The 23,560-nt window shown below is 41.0% G+C and overlaps 1 protein-coding gene and 1 pseudogene across 2 annotated transcripts in view; one reads left to right on the top strand and one right to left on the bottom strand.

Annotated features, from left to right (window-relative positions):
* The window catches only part of LOC311043185 (transmembrane protein 266-like), a 75,205-nt pseudogene that overhangs the window by 25,865 nt on the left and 25,780 nt on the right, over positions 1 to 23,560 (bottom strand). The gene's annotated exons all lie outside the window — the stretch shown is intronic.
* LOC311042695 (E3 ubiquitin-protein ligase TRIM39-like) lies at positions 13,605 to 14,210 on the top strand (the record flags this gene model as incomplete). The annotated part of the gene is made up of 1 exon (XM_084053600.1): positions 13,605 to 14,210. One exon carries the CDS (start codon positions 13,605 to 13,607, stop codon positions 14,208 to 14,210), a length of 606 nt encoding a protein of 201 aa, XP_083909726.1.

Below are 23,560 nucleotides of genomic sequence, written 5' to 3'. Positions count from 1 at the left end.
TGGTCACAGTGGTCATCACAGACCCATGACTCACTTAAAAAAAAAACATACATGTGTTTTTTTTTAAGTGCATAGTCCTATTTATAGGACTATGCACATGTGTCATGTGTCTCGCTAGCCAATCACAGTGCTGAATAGAGTCAGCCAATAGAGTCAGCCAATCATATTACAGCTAGTGGTCATCATAGTGATGGAAGCTCACTTAAAGAAAAGTGTAGATTTGCATTGAATGTGTAGGGGCTAGGGGTGTACAATGGTGGCCAATCACGGTGCAGGGTTAGGGGGGTACAATGGTGGCCAATCACAGTGCAGCGAATGTCGATGTCCAAACCTCACATATAGGGGCGGTGACACCGCCCAAAAACAGGAAAGAAACCAGGTCAAAGAAAAGAGAGAAATGTATACATATAGCATAGGAAGTAACAGGTTGTACTGTACATGAGGTTAGACTTAAGGTGCAAAAACATACCTATTGCTGCAGATTATGTGCTGTATATACTATATACAATTGAATACATGGGACCCCAATGGAAACAAGACCGCAAGGACGTTTTTGGTGTTATCCTTTTAGACCAAGTGTTTGACTGTACTCATGCTGTTTTGCATTTGTGTCTAATAAAATATTCAATCAATCACTATCTGCTGCCTCATACCATTGCCTTTTTATGGAATATGTGACCTGCTTGTTTATGTACATTATTTCACTGAACTCATATCAGGGATATTTGAATGTCTGATCTGTATTTCCTTGTTCTTCCTTTCTATCCATTCCTTTCCTGAAAACTACAAATGATGGGAACCTGTACACACATTCCACCCTCTCTAAACCTGTAATGTGACCTCAATCTGTTAGCAAAATGCATAATGGCCAGGAGAGGGTGCTAGTTGGCACTGGTAAAAAGGTGACATGATTTTACTGTAGTAGATTCAAGCAGAGTTTGGAGGTGGTGGAGATGAGAGGAGAGAGCAATGGTGGAAAAAGTACTAGTAAGTCAAGTCCTGTATTGAATTTTTTATTTGAGTAATGGTACAAAGGTATTGGCGTCATAAGGACAAGTAGGCTACTCATTATGCAGAGTTTTTTCAAAAGTTTAAATTGTGTTGCATTGTGAGCTAGATGGGTTTTGTTTTGTAAAAGTAATCTAAATCTGTAAATTAGCATGTCATTATAACTGTCATATAGAGCATCGCAGTTGCGCCACTTCCTGGTGCCGGAAGTAAATACTCGATGCATTTTTCCCATTGACTTTTCCAAAAATATTTATATCAATCAATTTAAGCCTAGAATCAAGCTATCCAGGATAGCGGTGAATCATGACCATAAAACCTTTTTTTCTGTGATTTTTTTAAATTTTATATTAATGATATGATATACTATATTTAATAAATACCCTTTGTTTTGCCGTTTTCAAAAAAGTTTTTCATAGAATCAAACGTTTTATGGTCATGATTCACCGCTATCCTGGATAGCTTGATTCTAGGCTTAAATTTATATAAATATTTTTGTAAAAGTCAATGGGAAAAATGCATTGAGTATTTACTTCCGGCACCAGGAAGTGGGCGGGAACTGCAACGCTCTATAGCGGGCCACAGTGGCCCAGGAGGCAGCAGATTGGACAGGCGGGAGAACCAATGACATTAAATGCTGCCCTCAGAAGGCATTCTAATGAATATAAGACACATCTGCCAGGAGGCAGAGTGGCTGCTTAGAATTCGGAAGGTTCCTGGTTCGATCCCAGGCTGTAGGGTTGAGGGACCTCTGAGTCTCGTGTTATTGTGGAAGGTCGGTCAGTAGCTGATGTGATAGAAGGCAGAAAGTACAACAGAGCAGACATACTTGTCTACAAAGCATTGATGAAGCTTGCCTGGAAAGGCTCTCTCCTCTGGCTAAAGGGCAGACATACAACAGAGGTTCACCTCCTGGAAGAAGCCCTGAGCTGTTTCAAGTCTACCTGGACTTTCACTGAAGCCAACATGGTCCTTCGGCTGTCTGGATGTTCTACTTTGAGGCCTCTGGAGGAGGCAACTGGGATGCTGTACCTTATGCATCCAAGAGGGTTAAGGTTATGGTACTGCACTTCAAAGGTTCAGAGGTTAAAGCACTCATTGACCACTTAAAGTGATTTATAATCACTCTATAATGCATTATAACTGTCAGTATAATAAACTATACAATTATTATAATGTTTTACAACTATGAGAATTATAATACACTTTGATCCTTGCCAAAAACAATCTATGAGTGTCCAGTAATTATGAAGTATTATAATACTTGACCTAATAAGTAATTATAAAATGCTTTATGTGTGTGGGGTGCCGATGGCCTAGTTAGGCTCTACTGTAGCCTGACAACGAGTTGCGAGTTCGATTACCGAGCCCGATGACCTTTGCTGCATGTCACTCCCTGTCTCTCTCACTCAACTGTAGGCAACTATACAAATGAAGCCAGAACCCCCCCCACCCTCCAAAAAAAAAGATGAATGTGTTATGATTGTTGTTATAAAGCATTATTAGTAATTATCAGTTTTGTATAAATATAATTATACAGTGTTGTATGCAGATTACAATGCATTATTGTCTCCCACTTCGCAGTTCCATGGACTGTTATTATGGACCCCCAGCTGCAGATCAAGAATGTGACTGCGGACCGGGCCTCAGAGCATGACTGCATTGCTACAATATTATACTATATTATACTATACCGTTATACTGTATATTATCTCAACATTCTTATATTATACCATATATACTATATAACATTATTGTTGTACTATATTATATTATTATATACTGTCTATCTTACACTATTATATTTGCTATTACTGTTATTACTACTACTTGTATCTCTCTCTTTGTTTCTCCTCTATCTCTCCCTCTCTCTCTCTCTCTTCTTTCCCCCGACACGGTCGAGGCAGATGGCCGCCCACCCTAGAGCCTGGGACGTTTCTTCCAGTTAGTTAGAGGGAGTTTTTCGTTTTTGCCACTGTCGCAAAATTGCTTGCTCAGGGTGGGACTGTCGGGTCTCTGCTCTACATGTGAAGTGTCTTGAGACAACTTGTTGTGATTTGACACTTGAATTGAACATTTGACACTTGAATTGAACATTTGACACTTGAATTGAATTGAAAATTGAATTATAAGTATGTTTATAACGCATTATACTGTATGAAATGCATAGGAAGTGTTACCTGGAAAAAGTACATGGAAAATACTTTGCAATGATTTAAACCTGAGTTGTAAATGTATCTTCAGGGTTGGGAAAGACGGGACGCTGAGGCTTTAACAAAGTTCTGGGCATAGTTTAGTTAGTTAGTTAATTACACAAAGTGGAGAATGGTGGGATAAAGGGAAGGAGATGTATAGGAATGGGCGACAAATGGATAAGAGAAGAAGAAGAAGTACATGCACCTCAGTGAATTCTGTGTATCGTGTGTGTGTGTGTGTGTATGTGTTTGTGTACACAGGCATGTGTGCGCCCCCGTTTCATAAGTGGCATGATTCTATGTTTCATAAATGTGACGTGCATGTGTGCGTGCGTGCGTGCGTGCGCGCGTGCGTGCGTGCGCGCGTGCGTGTGTGTGCAAAGCTAGTCCGGGGTCGAACATGAGTTTGTTGGCCCTGTGTGCCTATGGCCATCTGCATGTACTTTGTCCTGTGTGTTTATGTTTTTGCATGTACTTTTCCTGTGTGTGCTTCTAACATGAACCTGTGATGATGAAGATGAGGCGATGTATAGTGGCGATATAATGTGTGTTCAGATTTACGACCCTGAAAAAATACAAATGGCTTAAATAACACTGTGTATTAGACAAATTACTTCCCCAACATGACATAGGAGCTTATTACAAGTATCTACAGCATGAGTTGCCAGTAGTGCAGAGTCGACACATCCCAGCGAGAGGATATCATGAAATACATATGATTTCCTGGGAAGGCACTTGCGCTTTCCCGTTTTTGAATGACTGCAGCAGTCCATTACTTAAAGAGGTGAAAACGCGAATAAGTTACCAGTCAGCAAGGGCTATCATATAAAAACATAATCCAGGGATGTATAGGAATAAAAAGAAAAAAATCCCAACTAGGATTTGCCCACTCAGACGGTACCGATGTGTTACATTTGGACTAAGGAAGCGATTTCTGCCTATAGGATGCACTCGTTTTGTTTCACGGCTGCTCAGAACGTGCACTCCTGTGTGCCTGCCTTGTTCTCAAGTGATTGTTGTTAAAGCTTGCACATACGCAGGGCGTTGAGTGAAGCTAAAAGAGCGCTCCTCTCGAGTTCCACCACTGACAGGACACAAACGCCCACCAAAACCCCACCTCCCCCCATTCAAGAATATTGACTCAAGCCCCCCCCCCCCCCCCCCCCCCAACAGGTGGATTTACAAGGATGTAGTGGAGAAGAAGTATAAAATATTGAAAGATGTACTTGAGTGACATAGCTACTTTCCACCATGCTGGTCATAGTAGAGAGGAGATGAAGCTGTGGGGGACAGAGACTGCATTGAGGGAGAGAGAGAGAGAGAGAGAGAGAGAGAGGGGGGGGGGCAGTCAGTGTAACTCGTCCATCATGTGTGAGTGGAATCCTAATGGAGTGTCTTTTCAGAGAGCAATGAACAGATTCACTGTAACCAAACATGAGCGATCCTAGCTACATATCCACTTACAATCACACTGCTTGTTTGGACAAAATGTATACAATGGCCCTCATTTATCAAGCTTGCACAGACAAAAAAACGGGCGTACATCGAGACCAGGATTAATCAATCTATTTATCAATCTATCGTGATTTTGACTTGAGCGTAACGCACGCTCAAATCTGACGTCTGGTCTGACGGCGTGTAGGCTTTGGCTACACCAGTTTGTTCCATCGTAGACATGCAGAGCAGCATTGTCTGACCGTCTGACAGGCATCTAAACATATGTATTCACTCCAAAAATGTATAGCTATAAAACTAATAAAAAATACATTTTGTATAGGCATACACATCGACAATGTGTCATATGAAATTGGTAGGATATTTCCAAGTGTCCGAGCAATGCAAATCGAGCAATTAAAAACAATATTACTTATTTGCAATATAACAAGTTAGATGCTTACAGTGCTTTACTGGCTCTGTGTTAAGGCATATGAGCATGTTGTTGCATTATCCCCCAAATTGCTATTTTGCCCACACACGTTTTGGAAAGCGCATAGCGGAATCTAAAACCACCCTCTATGCCAACTTGGTTTGGTAGAGCGCGCCTGCAATGGACATGTCAGGGGACGGCCAGGGTGCACAACATTCAAAGGCTCCCTCTCTCCTAATTCTCAACAAATATCTGTGATTCAAATGTTCCTATAATCAGCAGAAATGATTGTGTCAATTCCTTTCGTCAATTGTGTTTATATAAGATGATAGTCTATTCAAAGAATGCTCTCCAAATTACACACTTCAGTTTTATTCATCGATTACACAGGAAATAATGAACTGATTACAAAAATATAAAATTCTCTCTAATCAGTAACAAGTACAGTAGGTGATACTTATGTCTATCAAATGTGGTTTTATTGAAATGCAATCAAAGGCTAGAGCCTATGTAGTAAACGTTGGGCGTATGGTGTCCAATGTTAAAGCGCTCCAGTGCGGCTCCTGCAACAGGAGCAGTGTTGCCAGAATTTGCGAGAGGAATAAGCAACCAGGTCTATGAAAACAAGCCCAAAAGAAGCAGCTATAATAGGCCACATGAACACTTCAAACCAATGTATGTCGGCCATTAAACAATGTGCATATTATTATATATGTTGGCTATTTGAAAATAGACGATCTACAGTACAAGCTCTCAACCGCAACCCGCAACTACCATTATTTACAAGCAACTTTACGCAATGTGGCTTATAAGCCCAGCGCAAGTGATCTTCATTGTGGGTTTTGGCCACGGGACTGCAGCGGGAGATCGGCGATATAGGTAACCCAACCAGCCCACCACACATCACACCAACCTCCATTAATGTTGACGCATTCATCAATCACTTAAACGTTCAAATCATGATGACAGCCCCATGCTGTCTCTCACGTCACAGCCACGGGGAGTGGTGTAAAGTACCTAAGTACATTTACTCAAATACTGTACTTAAGTACACTTTTGAGGATTTTTTACATTACTGGAGTATTTCCCATTTACTTCTACTCCACTACATCTCAGAGGCAAATATTGTTTTACTCCACTACAATTATTTGACAATTATTAGTTACTAGTTACTTTGCAGATACTAATTATTATATTATAAAACACACATTAACCACTTTAGCCCTATTTTATACATAGGCTATTTGAAAATAGCCGATCTACAAGCTCACAACGCGTCGCATCGCGACGTGTTGTGAGCTTGTAAACTGTCTGATTGACTGACTGATCTGTACTTATTTTTGTAAGTATATTTTGATGCCAATACTTTTGTACTTTTACTCATGTAACATTTTGGAACACCGGCCTTTTACTTGTACAGAGTACTTCTACATTGTGGTATTGATACTTTTACTTAAGTAAAACATGTCAGTATTTTTCCACCATTGGCCACGGGCCACGGGAATACGCAGGACTTTATTTTGCAAAACAGCACAGTGCGTGTCTCCAATCAGTGCGCACTGCTCAGGGATTCAATAATTACAACCCAAACTTATTCCAGTCATGATGATATGAGTAGTGTCATTCAACAACGTAGGCCTACAGGAAACAAACAACGCATAGGATATGTATGATTGAATTCATAATTCAGGTTTTCGTTTAGGATACTTATGGCTAGAATTTAAAAAAAATGTTTTCTTCCCCAGACCGCATTCTTCTGACAAATCGTGACACTTAAAGTTGGACGTGTGCTGTTATGAATGCGGCCGTATTTTTGTTTTATTTGTGTTATATTGTCTTACTGGGTGTGTCTGTGTCAGGTATCGGGTCTATGCCCTGTGTGGAATGGAACAATAGCATGTGCCATTCCACACATATGATAGGTGTGTGTGCTGTGTAGCTGTGCGTGAATCCACGGAGATGGTAGATGATTGGTGGTGGGAAACTTCACATGTCGGAGAAGTTCCCCTTCTCGGCCGTATTCCGCTTCTTCATGTCGAAAAACAGGTGGGGCGAGGGTCCGCCACATTTATCAACAGCCGACAAATTTTACGCTGCAATTGACAGGGTACACCTGCTTGATAAATCACACGTGGACGTGGTCGTAAGCTGATCCTTGGGCTCAAATGTATGTCCAAAACTGTTATTTTCAGGATTCAAATAAAAAAATAGCAGGTCTACAAGCTCAAAACACATGAAAAAACACAAAATATTTGAATATGGAGATAAGACACAGCAATGTGTGTGTGTGTGTGTGTGTGTGTGTGTGTGTGTGTGTGTGTGTGTGTGTGTGTGTGTGTGTGCGTGTGCGTGTGCGTGTGCGCGTGTGCGTGTGCGTGCGCGTGTGTGTCAGTGGGTACAGAGTGCCCCTCACTGTCTCTCCAGCTGGAGTGGAAAGTTGGCAGTGGCTGGTCCATCTCTCCCTGCTCTGCATGCCCTGGCATAGAGGACTCAGACACTGGCACCGTGTCCCTCTCCTCTGGTCACGTCTTCATTCCCTGGCAGCTTGCTAATCTGAGCCGAGACGCTGGCACAACTACCTCACTGTTTACCATGCCTTCAAAAATAACCACTTTCTCTTCAACCATGATGGAGAATTTGGATATTTAACCACTTAACCCATTCAATCCAGGAACGCATCTCTGTCATTTTGAGTGCCACGCTATAAGCTTGTAGATCTGCTATCTTTGAAAAATGTTAGAACATTTGTGCAAATCTTTGAATATATATGTTTTCAAACGAACATCTGTCATTTTGTCAAATGTTCATTTGTCAAACATTTGACAAATGTCTTCTAAATCCTATTTTCTATATCATGTTGCTATGTCAGTGGTTCTCAAACATTTTCATGTCAAGGACCCCCAAAATGATATGCATTTGGCCGCGGACCCCCATCTCAAAATGTTTTGTTCCAGGGACCCCCAGAAGCAAAGATTTGAATTACAAATGTTCGCTTTAAAAATATACATAATCAAAGATTTGCAAAAATGTTCACGTTTTTTCAAAAATAGCAGATCTACAAGCTCATAGCTGCTATTTTTGAATAGTCAAAGAAATCGAAAATGACACAGATGCTTTCCCGGATTGAATGGATTAAACATGCACACAAAACAAGATTTTAAAATAATGGTGCATCACATACAGTACAGTACACTATATTGTATCAGTTTGTGTACCGAGCTGGAATCGAACCCCACTCTCCCATTCAGCAACCCAGGCTCACAACAAAGCTGCACGTCTTGTACAGAGTAGGAATGGGACGATATGAAAATGACATGTCACGATTATTATGGCCAAAACAATTGCAAATGACAATATTATCGTGATACCCAAAATGCTTAAAACTCTTAAAATGCCACTTTTGTTAACCACTTGAACCTCAGCATCCTCATTCTGGGGGGGAACGTTGGCCAAAAATTGCAGATCTACAAGCTCACCAGGCTTTGTGTGATCTTGTAGATCGGCTTTTGGTGAAGAGATTTGGTGTCGACGGAAAATATACAGACGGTCCATGTACAGTTGTAACTGAAGTCCATTTCACTCTAAAGACTAGGGTGGTTAATATAGGGATGGCTAGCGCTGTAGCCGCTGTGCATGCTATTAGAGAAGAGACCCTGAGGGGTTTAGCAGGACATAATCATATCACCTCATTTCTCACATGGCTAACTTCTGCTCACTCATTAATAACAGGAAAACGGTTGATTTGCTTCACACGTGGGCCTATTATTTTTCCGTCGACTTCAAGCGAGGTCTTCCAGCCATTTGGGAACAAAGTGTGAGCATGGTTAATTGGTCATAATTTCATATAAATCTCAGGATTTCACTTCTCGCCAGATGGGAGCATGTTGTATGAAAACGTGACTTGCTTTATTAGTGCAGCCCCATTGAACTGGCTTTACTGTAACTAAACAATGATTTAGCCTATTTAAAGGTGGCGTAAGCTATATTTTATTGGTTAAAACGAAAGGTTTCCTTGTTAAAAAGTTGAAAATCTATATTCCAATATTAATCATTGCTATAGAGTAGGGGTGGGCAACTTTGATGATGGAGAGGGCCACAACATTTCCACACCTGCACTCTCACCTAAACCCCATCCCTCAAATAGCCCATAATAGTCACAAAATGTAAACTATGATATTACTATATACTGTATTAACTATTGGGCATAAAAATACAATAGAATCTAATACAATGGACTGTATCTAAATGTAGTGTCAATAAGTCCTATACTTATAAGGCACTACATGGTTGCCAGGCTAAAACGAAGCGCAAGCTGTTGCTTGTGGCAGAGGCACACAGTTTTAGACTGTGTTTGAGGGAACGGTTGGGCTATTATTCCCGTGCATTTAAGTTTAAGTTTTATTTATGTTTGTATGCTGACAGTGACGGTGAATAAACCTTTTTTGAACTAAGTGGACAGTTTGAAATTAAGTTCTTGAGCACACGTCGAAACTTCTTTTTAGCCTGACAACCATGTAGTGCCTTATAAGTATAAGACTTATTGACACTACATTTAGGTCTAAAACTGTGTGCCTCTGCCACAAGCAACAGCTTGCGCTTGATTGCACACAGTTTTAGACCTAAATGTAGTGTCAATAAGTAGTAATTAGAACTGGTCATGTAAACTTACATGTTTGGAATTGGAACAGCTGGAATCAGTATTCGGATGCTATAGTGCTTGTTCAGGTCTCCCTGCTCTTTAGTAAACAGAAAATACTTGTAATCAGAAGAGAGAATAAAAACAAAAAAGTACTGTATATGTGCATCATTTTGCGGTCCATTGAACAATAAATGTTGTCTGTCTTTAATGTCCCTCAAAGGAAATAATTGGCTGTTTTGTAGCAACATCTTATGTAAGGGATTATCCTGTAAACATTCCTGCCCAATGTTTCATCATTGGCTCAGAACTAAACCTATAAAAAGATTTCAGAAGACTCTCAAAATCCCTCAAATCAATACGCTTGACAAATGACATGCAGTACGAGATGAGAGTGAAAGATTTCCCTAAGTACTCCTATCTTATCAGACGTGTCTTACATGGCAATAAAGTAGTGGTGTAAAGTAACTAAGTACATTTACAAAGTGTACTGTAGGTGTATTGTACTGTACAATGCGAAGGTACTCTACTTATATGTCAACTTATTTTAATACTTTATACTTACTCCACTACATCTCGGAGGCAAATATTGTACTTTTTACTCCACTAGAATTATTTGAAAACTTTAGCTTCTAGTTACTTTGTAGATTTGTATTATTATTTAAAAAAAGACATTAACCACTTAAACTTGTGTAAGTAAAGGTATAGTTAAGTTATGTCTACACTATATCTCTTTGCCAAAAATAACATAGATCTGCTATTTTTGGCTAATGTTCTCCCCAGAATATGGATGCTGGGGTTCAAGTGCTTAATATAATATACAAAAAACTGTACACATATACAGTGAGATTTTATCTTTTTCCGGGCGTCCCTTATCTTTTCTCTGAAATGAGGGACGCCCGACCCGGTGTGTCCCCTTATTTGAATTTCAGGTAGTTGGCAACCCTAAGAGCCACCATCCTGTAAACAATGAATGCTTAATCTAATAAAGACATAATCACGCTGTTGGCAATCATCTTCCTGGCTCTGGGTGGCTCGAGTGTGTAGGCTCCAGATGGTGTCCAACCCGCTCTACCGGGACTTACAGTAACCCACTAAGACCGGGAACGCATCAGTGTCATTTTTAGATTTCTTTGGCTATTCAAAGATAGCAGATATACAAGCTCATAGCGCGGTACAGAGTGCCGTACTATGAGCTTGTAGATCTGCTATTTTTGAAAAATCGTGAAAATGTGTGCAAATCTTTGAATACATATTTTTTAAAGCAAATATATTTAACTCAAATATTTGCTTCTGGGGATTCTACACATCTCTTCTAAATTCTAACAGTTTTGAAAAAAATAACGTATGTTGCTATAATCAGTGGTTCTCAAACTTTTTTCATGTCAAGGACCCCCAAAATTATATGTATTTGGCCGCGGACCCCCATCTCAAAATATGTTGTTCCACGGACCCCCAAGATTCAAGTTAAAAATGTTGTAAAAATATATAAATTCAAAGATTTGCACACATTTTCACGATTTTTCAAAAATAGCAGATCTACAAGCTCATATCGCGGCACTCTGTGCCACTCTGTGAGCTTGTATATCTGCTATTTTTCAATAGCCCAAAGTATAAAATTATTGTTATAGCAAAAAATCTAAAATGACACATGTATGCGTTCGCGGTCTTAATGGGTTTTACTTTACATGAGTATTTTTGTTTTTCAATAGTTTATACTTCTACTCCATTCCATCTCGGAAAATATTGTACTTTTTAACTTTGGGAACATATGCTGTGTGTGGTGGTTAGACGCCTGTGGGCCAACGTTGGAGTTTAGCAGATGTTAAGTCCATCAGTCCATCATTCATGGGCAGATGGATTCATCACTACTCAAGTTTTTTCCAAAGATGTGTGCTTAATTTGATCTGGAAGGGAAGTTTTCCTCAACTCAAATTATCTACTGGTTGTGTTGAAACATATCTTCCTCAAAGGGCTGTCCACCACACCAGGGCTGGGCAATGTCATTGATATTGTATCCATATCGTGATATGCGACCAGATATCACCTGGGACTTGGGTCGTAATAATATCGTTCACTGACCACTGACCACCTAGAACAATTTGCAGGATATTTGAGGCATCAAGTTGAAAAAGGCCAGGTAGAAAAAAGGTATGTGATATAAATGTGCATGAGGCATTTAAATGTGCAATAAGGCATAGATAGCCATGTAACTGTAGATAGCATATAGGCAAACCATGCCTATATGCTATAGCAGAGTACAGACTGGTATACAGAAATGAAGCATTAAAATGCAGAATGACATTTTAAACATTTTTGAAATTGTCTGAAATGTTCAGGAAATGTTGTGATACATTGCTTTTATGAAATGTTTGCAAGTTGGGAATGCATGCCCCACACAGTTATGCAATACCTGCTGTGCTTGCTGCATCCATTGTCATCATACCCGTTGTCCTTTTAAGCCCATGTACAGTTGTTTTCCACTCATTGTTTCCATTTTCCTTTTGTGCCTGTTGCATGTCACGCAGGACACTGGAATAAGCCATGCTCAACCATGCTCTTGCCTTGTACACTATATATACCCCGCGATTGGTAATTTTATGAGAATGCATGGACATGGACATTTGACATTTTAATCTATATAATTAATGGAGACAACACGCAGGGCACCGCACCACATCGGGTTCTCTGCGACACGCACGCTGAGTTTGAAGTCAATTGGTTGGACAGTTCTCAAAATACGCAAAGGACTGATACACACGCACACACACTGACACAGAGATTTCCTGAATTTATAGAGGGAGGACAGACATCCTAAAAAGTAATCTTGCTGTATTCATGTCAGTCATCAGGTTGCCATGGTTACCTGATACTTGGAGGCCAGTCTTGAGCCATGTGGAAGTCCATATTTGGGCAAGAGTGGCGTCACATTTGATTTGAGTCAACTCGGCTTAAAAGGTGATTACACAGTGTGGGAGGGGCATTAGTCAAAGAGAGCCACACCCCCAGAAACCATTAGAACTTAGAAGGACAGACCCTTACAGCTTACTATTCTTCTTTTGTAAGGTCACACATCACTGGTTGAGGACATCCCAGCACCCCTGCCGATACAGCATTATTCCACTTAACCAATTTTGAAGTCGTTTTACAATATATCTCCAGTGTTTCACACTTTCACTTTTAGTCTCGGTGTGCAGAAATGGCCTCTGCCGGCAGTCTCCTGTCTGAAGAGCAGTTCCTGTGTTCTATCTGTCTGGATGTCTTCACTGATCCAATCACCACCCCATGTGGACACAACTACTGCAAAATTTGTATCACACATTACTGGGACACTAGTGATGTGTGTAAGTGTCCATTATGTACAAAAACATTCTATAAGAGACCAGAGGTATATATCAATACTTTTATTTCTGAGATTGTTCATCAGTTCAGGAGTCACAAGTGGAAAGAGGAATATGAAGCAAAGACAGATGCTGAAATTCATCAGATGATCCGGGAAAGAAGACAGAAGATTCAGGAGCTCAAACACTCGGTAGAGCTGAGCAAGAGAGATGCAGACAGAGAGATAGAAGACAGTGTGCAGGTCTTCACTGCTCTGGTGAGCTGTATTGAGAGAAGCCATGCTAAGCTCATTTGTGTGATTGAAGGGAAACAGAAAACGACAGAGAAAAAGGCTGAAAGCCTCATCAAAGAGATGCAAAAGGAACTCACTCAGTTAGAGAAGAGAAGCTCTGAGCTGGAACAGCTCACACACACAGAAGATCACCTCCAGAACTTCACATCCATCAACACCCCTCCACCCACCAAGGACTGTACAAACATCAAAGTAAATCCATCTTCATATGTGGGGACTGTGAGAACAGCTGTAGCTCAGCTGGAGAAGACACTCAGTCAAGAGATGCAGAATAAGCTGTGTGATGTTGAGCTGAGGAGGATCCAGCAATATGCAGTGGATGTAACTCTGGACCCTGATACAGCACACTGCAAACTCATCCTGTCTGACGATGGAAAACAAGTGAATCGTGGAGCTATATGGAAGAATCTCCCAGACAGCACTGAGAGATTCTCCTATTGTCCCTGTGTCTTAGGAAACCAAAGCTTCTCCTCAGGAAGATTTTACTATGAGGTTCAGGTTAAAGGGAAGACTGACTGGAGTTTAGGAGTGGCCAGAGAGTCCATCAACAGGAAGGGACAAATCAAGCTGACACCAAAAAATGGTTACTGGACTATAAGGTTGAGGAATGGAAATGAGTACAAGGCTCATGCTGACCCTGATGTCCTCCTCCCTGTAAGAGAGGAGCTCCAGAAAATAGGAGTGATTGTGGCTTATGAGGAGGGTCTGGTCTCCTTCTATGATGTGGAGACCAGAGTTCATATCTACTCTTTCACTGGCTGCACCTTCACTGAGAGACTATATCCATACTTCTGTCCTGAGCTTAATAATAATGGTAAAAACTCTGCTCCTCTGATTATCTCTCCTGTCAACATGGGCGCTGCTCTCTAATATGTTCTTGTTTTTTTGGTTCTCGTAAACCCGTGGTCCGTCGGCACTGCACAGGCCGTTGAAGCCGTTTGGTAGGACGCTTTCCGAGTAATGCCAGTACAGAGTGACACACAGAGATCTGGTGAATTAATAGAAGGATTACTGGGTGTGGAATGGAAATGGCTGTGGTGAACACCTATTTCATGAAGAGGGAGGAACACAAGGTGCCGTATAAGAAGACTGCAAGGGATAGCAGGGGAAAGCGTTGCAAGGCAGCACCGGATGGTGCTCCGTAGGGTGACCCTAGTGTGCAAGCAGCGGAAGACAGTGAAGGCAGAGAAAAAGATCAAATGGTGGAAGTTTAAGAAGGAAGAATGTGTGGAGTTCAGGGCTGAGGTAAGAAAGGCACTGGGTGGCAGTGAAATGTTGCCAGGTGACTGGACAACTACCACAGAAGTGGTAAGGGATACTTCAGGACAAAGGAAGGAAGACAAGGAGATCTGATGGTGGAATGAGGGAGTACAGGACAGCATACATAGGAAGAAGCTGTCAAAGAAGACATGGGACAGCTAGATCGAAGAAGAAAGTAGGCAGGAGCACAAGGAGATGAGGGGTAAGACAAAGAGAGAGGTGGCGATGGTTAAGGAAAAGGAGTAGGAGGAGTTGTATGAGAGGTTGGACACCAAGAAGGGAGAAAATGACCTTTACAGATTGGCTAGACAGAGGGAAGGAGATGGGAAGGATTGCACATCCTTCCCATCTCCTTCCCTCTGTTTGTCCTGGACAGGTTAAGGTGATAAAGAATAGTGAGGAAAGTGTTCTAACAAGCGAAGACAGTGTGTTAAGAAGATGGAAGTATGAATGAAGTAAATGAGAGAGAGAGAAGAGTGTAGTGACCCAGAAAGTGAGATACATGGGGTCAACTATCCGAAGTAATGGGGAGTGTGGAAGAGAGGTGAAGATGAGAGTGCAGGCAGGGTGGAACGGATGGAGGAAAATGTCAGGAGTGATTTGTGACAGAAGGGTATCAGCAAGAGTGAGAGGGTCGTGAGGCCAGCCATGCTTACAGCTTGGAAACGGTGGTACTGACATAAAGACAGAAGGCGGAGCTAGTGGTGGCAGAATTGAGGATGCTACGATTCTTATTAGGAGTGACGAGGAAAGACATGATCGGAAATGATTACATTAGAGGATCAACCGAAATTAGAAGTTTTGGGGATACAAACTAGAGAGGTAAGGTTGAGAGGGTTTGGGGGATGAGGGGATACATTGGGAGAAGGATGCTGAAGACGGAACTGCAAGGTAAGAGGTAGCCTCGTTCCCAGCCTTTTCTCATCTTCGTGGAGAAAAACAATCTTATTATTATTATTATTATTATTATTATTATTATTATTATTATTACCTATGCTGCTGCATCGTCTGAAGGAAGCTGAACAGAAATAAGTTTTGCTCTTATGTACCCGTACACAAGATGTAACAATAAAGCACAACCTTGCGCCTTGAACCTTGATCCGCTATGGCGACCCCGATGGAAAGACTGGGTGTGCGCATTCAGAGGGAAACACTGCTTTGACTGAATACACCCCCCCCCCCCCCCGCCCCTCTGTCTCTCTGTCTTTCTCTCTCAGGTTGATATAGCAGTCAATGCTCCGCCAGTCTCCAGGGCTCAGGTGATGGAGTGGAGCAGGACAGGAGAACAGAGGGGTGCAGATTAAATCAGGAGCTGTAATCAATAGCAATGTGCCAACCAGCGGCAGCTTCCCTCACAGCTCTGATGGTCTCATCGCTTTCAAGCAGTGGTTCTCAACCTTTTTTATGTCAAAAACCCCCATGCTCATACCGTATGTATTTGGCCACAGACCCCCATATGAGAATATTTCGTGCCCGGAACCCCCAGTTTTCAAAGAATTGTCAAGGTATTTTGAAAATAGCACATCTATGCTTGCAAATTTGAGCTTGGAACCCTCAAGAACCCCTAGGGGGTCCCCGGACCCCACTATGTGAACCACCAAAGCAGTGAGTCTCAACCGTTTTAATTTCAAGGACCCCCAGTTTGATATGCATTAGGCCACGGACCCTCCATTTGATATGATTTGTTATTTCTTGGACCCCAATCTACATTGTAAAATCCTCAGTGTTCATTTATCTCTGAGTGTACAAATGGAACCAAATTAACCCATTTGTACACTCTTGTAGTCCCCAGACCCGACGTTGAGAAACGGTGCTTTAAAACCCTTCACTACCCTAGTTTTTTTTGGAACATTTTAGCCTATAATGATGAATCGAGAGAGGGAGAGAGAAAGAGAGAGAGGGGGGGTTATACATGGAGAAAATCTTGTGCAAATCTTCACAAACGTAAACAAAAAATAGCGAAAATATCCAACGTACAAGCTCACAGCACGTTGTGATCTTTCGATTTTCGCAGAGCGACAACGTTGTACAATAGAATACCATTGGTCTGTGATCCTGTCAGGACATGTCATTAGTCTCGTTTGGGTCCCAACAAAGTGGGAAATCACATTGGCCCACGAGTTAAAAACTTTTAATACCTATAGACTTTCTGATCGGATACGATTTTGAAATCCTATATTTTGTGATCCAGGATCAGACAATCCAAACAAAATGTGTCCCGGTATTTCAAAGAAATTCAGGATAGGATCACCCTGATCCAAACTTTTCAAGATTGCCGGATCCTGATTTCAAACACCCAAATGCACTTTTTTCTAGTGCCCTGAATTATTTGAATACACTGCTCTGAGAGGTAGGCAAGTGTACACTGCAAATGTGACACAAATAAATGAACATTTTAATCAAACATAAAGGCTATTTCAATTTACAAACTTTAACATCTTATAATGAAACATTATGTTTAAATTAATTGTGTGTTTTGCTCTGGTAATCCACTCTAAGTCTACCCTTCCAGTGGGATCACGCTAATCCTGATTTGTTGGATAAAACTGATCCCAATCCTGCAGTATGTTTTTGTTTTGAACGACCCATTTTGAAGATTTGATCCAAATTAAAGCTTGGATTTGATCCTGATCGGATATCAGAGTCATCTCAATCCTGATTTGGTTTAGAACTACCCAAAATCCCAATCTGATCCGATCAGGTAGGGATTCAAAGCTTTGAACTTGTGGGCCGAAGGGTTATTGATTTAGTATTGATTCTAAAGAGTGACAATGCACTCCAGTTCTACTTCTGTCTCACAAGAGAACTAACTGTGTTTGCCTTCAACTGGCATTCAAGATAAGACGTACTGTATATAACCACCACCATTTCACTTTGCTGGGACAAACCTGGGTGATAACATTTAAGAACCGTATGCCAGAGATTGTCATTTTGAAGATACTATTGTGTTTCCAAAAGAGTAAGTCAGGACCCATTTTTGTGTCACGAGTAAATATCCCTTTTTTTTCGTTGCATATTTTTTTTAATTATTATTATTATTTAAAAAGATTAAAAATAGAGATGGCACACATGAGTTTGAAGATTACTGTTACAGATTATGGACAGTTACAGTATGTTGTCCGCCTCAGCAACGCGCCACCCTGGTTTGATTGATGTACTTTATTTAGTAAGACATGAGAACAGTACATGACAGTACATAACAGTACATGGAAGTACAAATTTGCAATACAAGGTCTACTAAACTGGAAAGCTCAGTTAAGCACTTAGCTTGTTTAAGATGAGATCCCCATGCACACAAATCATGATGACATATAAGAGACAGACAGATATACACACTACTATACAGAATGTCATACAATCAGTTTACAGGTTACTGGTATGAAGAGTGAAAAATATGTACAAAAGAAGAAAGAGAGGGGGGTGGGTAGGGGGTAGGTTAGGTTAGGACATGGGGTAGGTTAGGACTTGGACAAGGGCCATTTTTGAATTGCAGCCTCCTGAAGGTGTATCTTTAGGGCATTTTTGAAAGTGAGTAGGGTTTTACACTCCTTTACTCCTTTTGGTAGGGCATTCCACATTTTTGATGAATAGCATGAGAACGAGTTCATTCCCTTTGTTGTGCCAAATCTGGGTTGAACATAGTTTGTGGAGCTGCCTCTGGTGTTATGATCATGGACTTGTTGGGGGGGATTCCGCTTTCCCCGGGGGAGATATTCAGTGGTGTGACAAAGTACTGCAGTCAAAGAATAGATACTCCTGGTCAAAAATTACTTAACTCAACTGCAAGTGAAAGCTGCTCTGTCAAATTAGCACTTGCTAACAACTAGCGACAAAAACAAAAAAAAATCTGTTTTTAAAATTGATGTGAAATTGATAGAAAATAAGTAATTTTTTGGGTGAACTACTCCTTTAAGTATGCAAAAGTACTTGCTTTTGTTGAAGACTTCTTTAGGAAAGAAAGGGGCCAAAGATGACAGACAGATCTTAGTTGTCGGTTTATGACAGAGAGCAGTGCAAAAGCAATCCATGTGTAGCAGAGTGGCTCAGAGCCTCTGCCTGAAGACCAAAAAGCCTAATATCTCCCCCGACCAAGGGGGAATTCCTCTTCAGGCTAGTGGTTAAGATGTTGGCTTTCCACGTGGGAGACCCGAGTTCGAATCCCGGAGCGTTACACATGGATCAATGGCGGTATTGGCTTAAGAGAAATACCAGACTCCACTGAAACGTATAGTGGACATTACTCCACCTTCCTTCTAAAACATTGTTTAGTCTACCAATCAGAAATAACCATCACCATAATCATAATGTTCTTCCCTTATCACGCCCTGTTCACATGGGCTTTAATTGAGGCCCCCCAGGCCCTGTCTATTTGGTCATCCTGACCTGGTTGCTACTGCAACACCATGGAACATTCTACCAGATATATTTAGCCGTGCCAAATGTCAAACAATGACTCAGACAGAACACTCAAGAGAAATTACCCTTGTTACTGAAACACTTGAATATTGATTGTAAAGCAATTATAAAGCAATTCACACATTAACGTTTCCATAACATAAAAAAACACTTCACCCATTTTCAACCTTCATATAATTAATTCTCAATAATCCTCATTGTAATATGATCTACTTGGTCTGTGTCTCAGAGGAGGGCTGTGGACAGTTCAGAAACCCGCCTACCAGTGACATCATCGGCGGGGAATCGAAGCTAATAGAAACTGCAGGCTTTTTACTCCTGTAAAGTTAGCATGCTATAATAGAAACCATTGTTCTCGCATTAATACAAAAAAAAATACATTTTTTGAATCTTGGTTGAAATGACCAAACCTGCCTACTGATGATGTCACTGGTAGTCAGGTTTCTGAATTGTCCAGCCCTCCTCTGGGACACAGTGAGTAGACAGAAATGGTGCCATCTTATAATGAGCATCATTGAGGACCAATGATATGAACATAGGTTGAAAATGGGTGAAGTTGTATTCAAAAGTACAAATTACAAAGTACATTTTCATTTTAATATCAATGCATTGCTGTATTGAAAATTTGATCTTTTCCCAAGAAATTCAGACATTTTCCAAACATTTAAAAAATATCAATAATAGTGAAAATAGCAGATCCTCGCTGTTATCTCGCCTGCCTTGTTGTAAAATGATTAAAAAAGTACCTTGCACATACGAATAGTAAATTATTCTATCAATTACATTTTCAATTAATAAAATAATCAAGATGCGTGTGATTCTGGATTTTTTTTATAAGGGGTCATCACCATGCAGGCTTGTGTAGGATATTTTTATCAAACGGACATGAGCGGCTAATAATATTACCAGAAATACTGTACAAAGGCCAAGCCCTAATGTATATTAGTGGACTCCTAATGTGCCATACTTGAGTCTCATATGAACAACTACATAACTACATTTCCAAGTAGCTTGTGCCTAGATCCACTACTTTCACAATGATGTAGCTAGGCAGCTTGACAAAAGCTTGACATTTTCAGTGGCAGATCAACATAAAATAGCAATTTGAGTGCAGACAGACTATGCACCCACTGCACACAAAATGAAGTGGAAACCGAGCTACACTTCCTAACCGTCTGTCCATTGTACCAAGACATCAGAGACACATACTTCCCACAGATTACAACCACACACAGAGATTTTGAAAACATGAGCAACTAGAAAAAGTGCTCCTCGGAGCACAGGTCTCCGCCAGGTCAGGTACGTTATTCTGGCCTTCTGGTGGCGCTATAATAGGCCAATGTGAAAAGGGTGCCATTTATTCTTAGGTCTTTCACAGCAATCAGACACTGCATTCATGATTTGAGGCATTTTGTTCCAAAAATGTGTTTTGCTAAATTAGACCTGCTGATGGCGCTATAACAGGCCAATGTGAAAAGGGTGGCATTTCTTCCTCGGCCTAGTGGGAATGTGCGTGTGAAATTTCACGGAAATCGCAAGCTGCGTGCATAGTTTGAGGCTTTTTGTTCAAAACGGACCAATCCTGAAAACTTTGGAAGCCAACCATAGGCAATGAGGATAGAATATGGAAAATCGGACAGATCCGTGTTGATCACATGACTATAGAGATACTGTGTACCGATTTGCATGACGTTTGGATAAAATCTGTAGGAGTAATGTAAAAAAAATGGGTTTTGCACAAATCGGCCTCCTGGTGGCGCTATAACAGGCCCATGTGAAAAAAATGGGGCAGAGGTTCTGAATTGGCATCCAGGGAGTGTGTGTGCACAGTTTCGGAGAGACCGGGCCAACGGTGCCGGAGATTAGCTGCTAACACACAGACAGGACGGACGGACACACACACACGGACACACACACGGACGGACGGACGGAGGGTAAAACATACTCTCTCGCCATGCCTTCGGCCTGGCGGAGACAATGACAAAAAACTCCCATATCTGCTGGGAGAAGTACAACAATGTGCAAACACAGCAGCAAGATTCGTGAGTTGCTGTGATAGGAGAAGGATATCAAACGGAACACAACCACCCTAAAGACTAATCATTGTGTTTATTCCTGCACTATACCTGCACCCAGTGATCTTGGTACATAGAAATTGATCTATTGAAGATTCTGACTTTCAAATGTACATATTTTTTGTTTTGATTGTATTGCTGTATTGTTGTATTGTGCTTTTTGCTTTGGCAATGTAAACGTACAGTATGTTTTCTCATGCCAATAAAGCCCTTTGAATTGAATTGAATTGAGTGCACATCAAAGGGAGAATTCTTCATCTCCACCCAGCTATGTTTGAGTTTGGAGTGGATTTTGTCCATCTTACCAAAGAAAGAATTGTTCATCTCCAAACACTTGTTTGGAGTTTCACAGACAAAGAATGAATTCTCCATCTAAATCCACTTGTAGCTTTAACACAGTCGTATGTTTTAGTTTTAAGTGGATTCTGTCCATCACACCAAAGAAAGAATTCTCCATCTAAATCCACTTGTAGCTTTCACCTAATATGTTTCATTCAGTCACTCAATAGTGTCCCAGGCTGACTGATCTACCTCTCAACTAATGGTTCATGAAAGAACAAACACACCATAAGAGCCTGTGTCATTATGCCCTTATCAGCCAGGCACTCATACATAAACAACAAACAAAACCCTTTCATTCATACGAACATGGAAACATTGATTCCACTACTCTTCTTACAAAGACACTTCTGTGCCAGGCCCCATGCACAGAACACACTTGAATATCTACTTCTTATTTTCCCAATGAGAAAATCCAAGCCTGTGCAACATCATTTATTCTATCAAACAACAAAATGCGTGAAACAGGCACTAATAAGTCCCTTTAATTGTTGTGTCCACAGAGGCAACTTGTCTTGATGACAGTGCCAGTTAGACTGGGTAATTCCATATCATGATGACTGGAAAATTCAATATAATGATGATGAGAGACTAGCAAATTTGATCAATCAATTCTGATTGTACTTGAGTAACAAGTTGCCCAATGATAATGTAGTGGAGTAAAAGTATAATGTTCTTATCGTAAATGTATTGAAGTAAAAATGAAAGTTGTGATGAATATATAAACTCAGTAGATCCCCCTAAAAACACCACTGGTATTTTTGCATGAATAAAATCAGAGTCCTACTGTACCTATACTGAAGAAAACGTGGAGAGCAAGTCAGCCACTGTATATACAAGCATACATTTTGGAGTACAAAGGATCTTTTTTAATCAACAATTTGCCACAGACATGGTCTGGCACGGATGACCCCTGGTTCTTAGCAGTCTTTTTTTTAAATGATTCAAATAGATATTTTTTTAAATAATTGATTACATTGATTAGTCTTATTAATCTCTTAAGCCCTATTTTTAAAACATAATTTCACGCCAAAATAGCTGATCTATCTGCTTGGCAGTCAGCAGTCCCTGGGACATACTAGTGTCAGGATGTACTTGTACATCAAGCCACATTACGCTAAAGAAACAGGAGACTGTACTCCTACCCTTTGGGCCACATGGCTCAGTAAGGCTTATTTAACTTATCTGCTATTTTCGCTACGTTTATTGTCTCCACCAGGCCGAAAGGCATGGCGAGAGAGTATGTTTTGCCCCCTGTCCGTCCGTCCGTGTGTCCGTCCGTCCGTGTGTCCGTGTGTCCGTCCGTCCTTCTGTCTGCGAGCAGCTAATCTCCGTCACCGGTTGCCCGGTCGCTGTGAAACTGCACACACACACACTCCCTGGATGCCACAGCAGAACCTCTGCCCTACATTTTTCAGATCAGCCTGTCATAGCATCACCATGAGGCCAACTTTTGCGAAACTTTTGGATATTACTTCTACAGATTTTGTCCAAACAACACGCAAATCGGTACACACTACACAGTATCTCTATAGTCATGTGATCAACACGGATCTGTCCGATTTTCCATATTCCATCCTGATTGGCTAAGATTGGCTTCCAAAGTTTGCAGGATTGGTTCATTTTGAACAAAATGCCTCAAATCATGAACGCAGCATGCAATTTCCGTGACATTTTCCACGTAGATTCCCACTTAGCCCAGGAAGAAATGCCACTTGAAAACGTTCACATCAGCCTCATGGTGGCGCTATAACAGGCCGATTCACGTTTCGTAAAAAACATTTGCCCTGCATTTTTCACATCTGCCTTTTAGAGCGCCACCAGGAGGCTGACTTTTGTAAAACAAATGTTTTCTTCTTACTCCTTCAGATTCTGTCCAAAAAACACGCAAATCGGTACACAGTATCTCTATAGTCATGTGATCAAGATGGATGTGTCTGATATTTCATATTCCATCCTACTTGCCTAACATTGGCTAACAAAGTTTGCAGGATAGGTACGTTTTGAACAAAATTCCTCAAATCATGAACGCAGTGTACGCACATTATTCCACTAAGCCGAGGAAGAAATGCCCCCCTTTTCACATTGGCCTGTTATAGCGCCACCAGCAGCTCTAATTTGCATCCCTAT

Source organism: Gymnoscopelus microlampas (genome assembly GCF_963454915.1).
Source record: "Gymnoscopelus microlampas genome assembly, chromosome: 1".
NCBI classification, from domain to species: domain Eukaryota; kingdom Metazoa; phylum Chordata; class Actinopteri; order Myctophiformes; family Myctophidae; genus Gymnoscopelus; species Gymnoscopelus microlampas.
Note: the sequence above shows the minus strand (reverse complement) of the source record. Positions and strands in the feature narration are given on the sequence as shown.